This window comes from Urtica dioica, chromosome 8 (assembly GCF_054948205.1).
Source record: "Urtica dioica subsp. dioica isolate 48M chromosome 8, U.dioica_male_clone48M_v1_H2, whole genome shotgun sequence".
In the NCBI taxonomy this organism is placed as follows: Eukaryota; Viridiplantae; Streptophyta; class Magnoliopsida; order Rosales; family Urticaceae; genus Urtica; species Urtica dioica.
In genome coordinates, this window is record NC_142763.1 from 29137393 (window position 1) to 29146374 (window position 8982).

The following is an 8982-nucleotide window of genomic DNA, read 5'->3' on the forward strand; positions in this document are numbered from 1 at the left end:
TGCCGGTTTCTCTGCATTTCCGGCGACTATCGAGCTTGCTGGATCGTGGTCGTGGTTATGTGTTCCATGTTGTTGTGGGTTTGTTTTACAGGTGTTCGGGATGTGAAGAGATTCTATTCTTGAAGATGGTTCTCGACGGTCTCGGGAGCAAACCGGTAGTGATGTCCGCCATTGCCGAAAGTTTTTCTAAGCCACCAGTCATCCCCTGAAGACCTGAGCTTTAAGTTCAGCCCAAAAAGAAACGATGGCGTTCCACTTCGCAATTGATGCTCGCCAAGCGCCCCCAACCGGTACTAATTGGGGAATTGGGCTTTGGGTGGTTTAATAACGATTTTTGGTTCTGGACTCGAGGGTATTCTTTAAGGGGGGTTATTTGGGTGGAAGTTGTTAGTTTTTCGGATAAGATGATTGGTGTATCCATTTTATTTGGTGTATTTGCTTAGTCTAGTTTTATGCCTTTTTGTTGAGACTCGACAGTATTGTCCACTTTTCTTTGGTGAAATATGTGTCCCGAAGATGATTCACTCATCTTTCGGGTTTTTAGTTCGAGTTTTATGTTGAAATTTTGTTGATGCAGACACTCGAGTTTTTTCGTCCATGAATGGTGGTCCTCGAGCATTGCGTTTCTTCCATTAATCTCTGAGGTATTTTAAAAGAGCCAATGGCTTGAAAATAAGTGTGGTTTATTTTTCATTCCTCGGGAACTCACGTATCTGGGTCATCTTTGTCTTGAGGTCTCATCTTTAATTATTAGAAGATGTTTGAAGTTTGTACGTCAATTATCTAATAGAAAGCCTCAGCAATTATTATATATATATATAAAAAAAAAAAAAAAAGATCTTGGAAGCATGATAATTGCCTGATGGGAAGACTTGCCACGACTGAAATTTATTCACGAGAACTTCAACAAACGAGTTAGATATCTAATATGTCCAATTATATCTTCTTTTCCATATAAAAGTAATTTTGTCATGAGAATCACGAGTTTAACAAGGTACATATCTGATATCGCTACAAACTATCCGATACGCTAATTCATTATATCACGGGTATTTCAACATCATCCCATTGCCAACCTATTTCCATTAAATAGTTTATCATTTTTACTTTTTATTTACTGAACTCACCATTCTCTTGCCAAACAAAAATAAAAGCGTTCCAGTCATCCAAGTCCAGAATTGTTTATTTTGTACTTTTATTAAGAAATCTTTTTAATAATTCAATAACATATGTACCTAAAATAACACCTGCTTATCCTATTTTAACCCCAAGCATAACTATTTCTCTTTCACTACCTCATCCTAAGATCATATATATACAAAATATATAATTAAGTATATATGACACATTCAAATGCAAATTTATACGCAAATTATAACTCATAAAATTTAATATAAAAGACGTTTTTTTTATAGTGGAGATTGACTACGTCTTTTACACAATTCATCGAACATGAGTTTAAAATAATTATCGAAAATGTAAACAAAAATGAGTTTATTATCGCAAATTATCGTAGGCTGAGACGTAGGATGACTAGTTAAAATTTATCGAAAATGAGTTTAAAATAATTAAAATACGAAAGTATCATGTTTCAATAAAAAAAAATCCATGATTAAATTTTTTAAAAGCAATAAATTATTTATATATACCTTCAATTTTTATAACGATAATGTAAACAAAAAAATTGACATCATAAACTTTCTGTTTGGTTCAAAACTTATTACTTTGGCCATTTGACTAGTTATTCCAATTTTCGCTATATATATAGATATATACTCTCCACACATTGTACTATTCTATATTAATACAGATACTACACTGGCAATATAAGTGTTGCTTGAAGCACTTCACTGCTTTGACTGTTATCATGGCAAATCAGCTAATTAGCAATATCTCAAAGCTCTTCATACTTACTACCATCCTTTTCACATCAACAACCCTAACCCTAATCGGCGCCGCCGCCAAGAGCACCAACCTCCGGCAAGCCTGCAGAGTGACGCGCTACCACGGCCTGTGCGTGCGCACACTCGCCCCCTTCTCCGGGACGAGCTCGACCACAACTCCCACCCGGTGGGCCAGGGCCGGCGTCTCTGTGGCCACTGCCGAGACCAAATCCGCCGCCCGCTACGTGGCGGCGCTTCTCCGGCGCCGTCGCCGGGACCGGGAGGCGCTGTCGGACTGCGCCGAGTGCCTAGCGGACGCGGTCGCCGGACTTCAAGAGTCGCTGGGCGTGCTCCGGCGAGGAGCAGCGACCTCGGCGGAGAGGGCCGGCGACCTGGCCACGTGGCTGAGCGCCGCCCTGACGGATTCCGACACGTGTCTGGAAGGGTTCCGGGGCCGGCGGGGGAAGCGGGCGAGGATTTTGCGGGCCCGTGTGTCGGGGGCGGGCCGGCTCATAAGCAACGCGCTGGCTCTCGTCAACGCACTGCTTAATTAGAGATGACGAGTAATTAATTATAAGAAATTTTGAAGTGAAGTGATCATCGTTTGTATAATGGGGTTTTTTTTTTCCTCCTCCTTCTAGAAAAGGTGAGCGATCCATGTTTTGTGATCGCTGATTCTATGATATATATATATATATATATATATATATATATATAAATATATATGCTTGGTGTGATGATAGGGTCTAGTTTTGAAAAGAATTGTCTCGATTTTATGTTTGCTACTAAATCTAAAACAACACTTTACTTCTTTGTATCCATCATGCGCAAAAGAACTGATGTAAAATTTGCTTTATGGAGAAATGGAGTAGAAGACCTTAGATATGAATTTATTATGATTTGAAGAGAAGTTTTAAAGAAAGAGAGAGTAGAGAGATTGAGATCTGATCAGAGAATATCCCTTGATCGTAAGTGATTCGCATTAGTTGTAACTCGATTACCTTCAACAATACATATACAAGTGAGTTCCGTGTGTAGCACGCTTGTAACTAACTTAACCAACGCACGACACGTACATGCGTGGGCTTGTCGCGTGTGCTAACTAACCGAACGCTGAACTGGCGTACATGTGACAGCCAGCTCATCTCAAGGCATAGTTTGGCGCTGAGATCATGAAAGCGAGCTTCAGGGACAGCTTTGGTGAACATATCAGCTAGTTGATCCTCCGTAGGGATGTGCCGAACTTCAAGAGCCTTGTTGGTGATGAGATCGCGGATGAAGTGAATGTTCACCTCAATGTGTTTCGTGCGAGCATAGAAGATCGGATTCGAAGCAATGCAAGTGATCCTGCACCTAAGTTATCACACCAGATAACAGTCGTTGGAGATAAAGTACACATGTGCAGCTCATCAAGTAGAGATTTGAGCCAAAACAGCTCAGTTGAAGTTTGAGAAAGTGCGCGGTATTCGAATTCAATACTCGAGCTTGAGACAACTTTTTGTTTACGTGAAGACTATGTAATCAAGTTTCCCCCAGAAAAACACAACATAGCCAGTTGTAGAGCGGCGGTCATTAGAGCAGTTGGCATAATCAGCATCAGAGAATGCCTCGATGGCTAAGCGCGGAGCTGGTTTGAACGAGAGACCATCGTGCAAATTCCCTTTGACATAGCGAAGCAGCGCTTGCAGGCTTTCCAGTGAGACTAGCGAGGATTTTGTAGGTAATCACTCAACATGTTGATGGCAAAGGCTAGATCAGGACGCGTGGATGTCAAGTATTGAAGCCCACCAACTAAGAACATGTACCGCGTTTGAGTGACAAGTAGTGTCGTCTCATCATCAGCAACAAGAGCTCGTGAAGAAACCGTTGGGGTTGGACAAGGCTTGGCATCAACAAGATTTTCCTGGACCAGCAAGTCATAGGCATACTTGGTTTGTGTTAGTCGAATGCCAATTGAATCTCTGAGATACTCAAAACCAATGAAGTGACTTGACGAGCCAAGAGATCCAAGTGACTCGAGAGCAAAATTGGCATTCAAGTCACTGATCACACACCTGATTTCAGAGGTCTCATTCCCAGTTATGAGAATATCATCCACGTAGGCAAGCAAATACCTCCTGAGTTGTAGTAGAACATGTCATTTATACTGTTTTTAAAGCCCCAAAAGAGAAGATAAACGTGTAACTTCTCGTACCACACACGTGGTACCTGTTTGAGCCCATATAGGGCCTTGATGAGTCGACATACATGATTTGGTTTGGCTTGATCAATAAAACCTGGAGGGTGATGAATATAAACACTCGTGGAGATCACCATTCAGAAATGCGTTGTTGACATCAATTTATTGAATTTCCCAGCTGTGCGTGACAGCCATGATGAGCATGATTGGTTGCTTGATTACCGGGCTAAACGTTCCAAAGTAGACAAGGCCTTGGGTTTGCTGAAACCCTTTGGCAGCAAGACGTGTTTTGAAACGATTAATAGACCCATCAGGCTTGTACTTGACTCGAAACACCCAACGATTGTCGACAATAGACGCGTCTCTTGGAGTTGGGACTAACTCCCACATGTTGTTGTTAGGCAGGGCTGAGAGCTTAGCTTGCATTGGTAGAGACTGAGGATCAGAAAGAGCAGTGAAGACGTCATGTGGTTCAGCGACTGACACGTGAGTCAATAGAGCAAGTTGAGCAGTTAAAGCCTTGGGCTTGAAGATGGCTGAACGAGGTCGAGTGACCATATATTGCTATATTTCCAATACTTGTCCTCTTGGAAATATAGCATTTTTTATTTTCCAAGTTTACAAGCAGTGCATAAGTTTAATTGATCTACATTATCTTGCTTTATATTGGCTTATTGCAAAACAATAGAAAAGACTTTTACACAAGGATGTTTTAAACATTTATGCCACAAATCTAGTTCTTTTGGCACTTTTTTATTGACATTACAAGTAGAATTATCTGGTGTGGATGTTGTGAGAAAAACTAATGATTGTTGGTGTTGACTTGCAGCTGGTCCACTTGAGTCTTTGAGCTGTGACAGGTCAAGCTTGTGGAGGTCATTTATAAGCTCCCTCGTTAGAACAACCTGCTTCGAACTCTTGTCATTGATAGCACATCCATCACAAGAAAATTCAACAATGATATTGTTGTCTCATGTGATTTTGGAAATACTTACTAACTTTTTTGTGATTTTTGGAACATGATGTATGTTTTTCAGAATAAGATTTTTAGACTTAGATTGAATACAAGTACTTCCTAGTATAAGATAGGGATAGTATTACCATTATCAACAACTAGCTTCTCCTTGCCTTTGTAGTTTTTTGAAACAACAAGATTGGAGAGACTTGATGTGATATGGCTTGTTGCTCCACTATCAACATACCACGACGGATCATCAATGGTGTCTTAAGTTGCAGTGGTCTGAGAAGGCTGAGCCTGTGGAGTGGCAGATGGCTTTGGAATGCTTGATCAAAGAGAAACCAAAAAGCTGATGCCAAATTTCCACTCCTAGTGCAAATCTGGCACACCGGTCTATTACGATGACCACCATGTCCTATGTTGCTGTGGCCTCTGCGTCCATGAGGATGTTGAGCTCTATGTCCTCTCGGGCAATTCTCTACTACATTTGCAGAGGCATAACTGAGATCAAGATTCAGTGTTGTGTTTTACTAATAAGGAGTGTCATGGCATTGCAGAATAAATTGAGCCTCAAAGAGCGACATTGAGTCAAGTCTAGCAGTGAGGATTTCCACGACGGAGTTGAATTCTGCATTGATTCCTCCAAGCACATAGAGCAGCAGTTCATCGTCGCTCACCGGCTGACCAGCGGAGGTGAGATTGTCAGCAATTATGACTCTCACTTTCATGATGAATTCACTCACGCTTAGAGAGCCTTTCTTGATTGTCTGAAGCTGAACTCTGAGTTGAAGTAGCCTTGCCTTCGAGCTACCGGCGAAGAGTTGGAGCAGATCAGACCAGATCTGTGTATAGTTCTGAAACCTTGAGACATTTCCAAGCATGGATTCAGAGATTGATGAAATTAGCCATGACATAATGGTTTGATCGGTGCGATTCCAAACTGAGAACTCGAGATTAGGTTTAGTTCTGATAACGATGACGTTTTCGCAGACCGTGTTCTCATATCTGAGCGCCATTGATTCTGTCACAGAGCATTCTTCGATTTGAATGAAATGAGGTGGAGTTGACATAGATCCATCCAGAAAGCCTTCGAGATCGTGCGCGCGAATCGCTGCTAGCACTTGAGATCTCCATAAAAAGAAATTGTCACGATCGAGCTTGAGCATCGTCGGAATAAGGTAAGCAACAGTTGGAATAACGATCAATGGATTTTCCATTGAAGCTAGTCGATTTGCTTTGATACCAAGAGAAGATTTAGAGAAAGAGAAATAGTACAGAGAGATTGAGATCTGATCAGAGAATATCTCTTAATCGTAAGTGATTCTCATTAGTTGTAACGCGATTACATTAAACGATACATATACAAGAGAGTTGCGTATGTAGCACGCTTGTAACTAACTTAACCAACGCACGACACATATAGGTGTGTGCTCGTCGCGTGTGCTAACTAACTGCACGCTGAACTGGCGTACATGTGGCTGCCAACTCAGCTCAGCATGCTTACATTCACATTTCATAATCAGATAATTAGTAGAAAAGGTTACCTCCTGAGATTTAAAAGGTGCAAGTAGATTGGATATTTTCGTGACATTGATAAAAGAACAATGGATTCAAGCTTGATGCAGTTATTATGGAAGTTGGAGAAAGATGGTATCTCGATCGATATAGAGCTTGTGAAAGAAAATTCAATGTGATTGATCAAAGCTAGTTAACGAACGTAAGTATCTCAAATTCATCAAAAAAGAAAGGGAATTAGGGAAATTAGGGAGTTTGGTAACAAAGTTAAGGGATCCGTAGATATTGTTGGTCCATGCCAAGGTTTAAAATATCGATACCGATACCCATACCGAGATTATGATTTTACGGATATATCGAGTATCAACGGATATATCGACGAATATTCTATAACAATTTTAGTACCGACTACCGATTATATCGGTGATATATCGATTACCAACGGATATATCGACAAAATCCTTATAAAAAAATATAATAAAATATGTACCACTACATATATTTTTAAATTTTTAATAAAACAATCAAATTTAAAATATACCTATAACTTTTTTCTTATAGATATACATTATTAATAGTGAAATTTATTGTAACTAACCAAGTTTGTCATTCTTATCGGGGGAATAGCCCAAGTTTCATTTTATTAAGCAAATAGCCCATATTTTCGGCTCAGACCATAATGCCCTTGGCAAATTCTCGAATTGGTTTATTTAATTAACCTACTGGAGTGAGTTAGGTTAATTAATTAACCTACTGGAGTGAGTTAGGTTAATTAATTAACCGATTCGCGAATTTGCAAAGGGCCTCTCCTCCATCCCCTCCATCGCCGTCGATTTCCTCTCCGCCGCCGATTCCTCTCCTCCCGCCGATTTTCGAGTCAATCTGAGCCTAAATTTTCTAAGTGAGATCAACCACTTAGAAACCCTAAACGAAAACTCATTTTTTCAGTAGCCAAATAGGAATTACTTACAGCGAACAAATTCATGGAGGAGAGAGAAGCGGAGAGGCGAGTAGTCCCAGCCCAAGCGGAGCCGAACCTCTGCGAGTGAGCTTTCGAGTTGGCTTCGAGTTCGTGAGGTCTTTAATGGCGGGTGAGAAGAAATGGCGTGAATTCGCGGCCTGAAACTGTACGGATTCCGTGGCTGACGGGATCGACGGTGAGAATCGGGCTTCGAGCGCTGAAATCGACGGTGATGGTTGTGGAGACGAGGAAGAGGGATGGTTGGGGAGGATTAGGGTGCAGATCGCGGCGGAGATGGAGTCGGCAAAGAGATCGGCGGCGGAGGTGTCGGAGGCGAGGAAGGCGGCGATATTGGAGCGGAGGAGAGCTTTGGAGAGGCTCAGCATCTCTTTGACGAGGGTAATTTGGGTAGTCAATTATTAATTGGGCTATTCTCTTAATTTATTCAAATTTGGGCTATTCTACTAATATTGGTGGGCTGATTGAGCTAGTATGCTCATTCTCCCTTATTAATATTTACATTACTTTCTCAATATAAAAAAATGTAATCAACGAAATTGTAATATTTTTTTACTACATTACAAATATTCTTTAAAATAATAAAAAGGAATAGTATTATATATTTAATTATTTAGTCTATTAGTATAGATATTTTATATATATATATATATATATATAATACGTTATTTGTCATATGTATATTCATATGTATTATAAAATATAAATAAGGAAATATTGATAATATCATTATACTAAGTAAAATTAACAAGTAAAAGATATAAATAACAAGAAATAATAAAGAAAAAAAAATAAAAAATAAACAAATAGTAAATTGTTTATTTTCTTTTATTAAAAAAAATTCAAATTTGAACGATATTTTGTCGATATTTTAGATTTTTTAACTACTAAAAATATCGGTATTTTGTCGATATATCATCGATATTTTAACGATATTTATAAAACGATAACGATTATAGCTGATATTTTACCGATATTCTTCAAAAAACGATATATCGGCGATATATCATCGATATATCTCGATATTTTGAACATTGGTTCAGGCCCATGATGGGCTTTGCATCGCAAATGAATAAGGATCTTGCCACAAATCATTTTGATTTTTTTGTTGGGATTATACCAAAATTATGAGGGAAAATGGATAAAAAAAAGTATTAGTATTTCTCGAGGTCGTGGAGCTTGGGAGACTCGGAGTTTCAGCGAAAGAAGTGGGTCGCTGGCTACAAAATTTACTCCATTGAGGGAAACATGAAAGGCTCGTTCAAGAAGAGCTTCAGATGGCTCAAGAACAAGTACGCCCAAGTGCCGAGAGAAACACAATTGCTGTGACATGTTTGTCAATAAACACAATCATAGTTTTAGAATTAGAAACAATTAATGAATTTTGGTTTTACAAAAAAAGTTTAAATGATCAGAATTTTGGAATAATCCCCCCCTTTTTTTTTTAATGATCATGCGAGTAAAATAA

At 39.5% G+C, this 8982-nt stretch overlaps 1 protein-coding gene across 1 annotated transcript; it reads left to right on the forward strand.

The window, feature by feature from the left end:
- The first annotated feature begins 1794 nt into the window (after window positions 1-1794).
- On the forward strand, window positions 1795-2492 carry LOC149388982 (pectinesterase inhibitor 6-like). The gene has a single exon (XM_089624311.1). It carries the CDS (start codon window positions 1868-1870, stop codon window positions 2435-2437), a length of 570 nt encoding a protein of 189 aa, XP_089480437.1. The 5' UTR covers window positions 1795-1867; the 3' UTR covers window positions 2438-2492.
- The last annotated feature ends 6490 nt before the right edge of the window (window positions 2493-8982 follow it).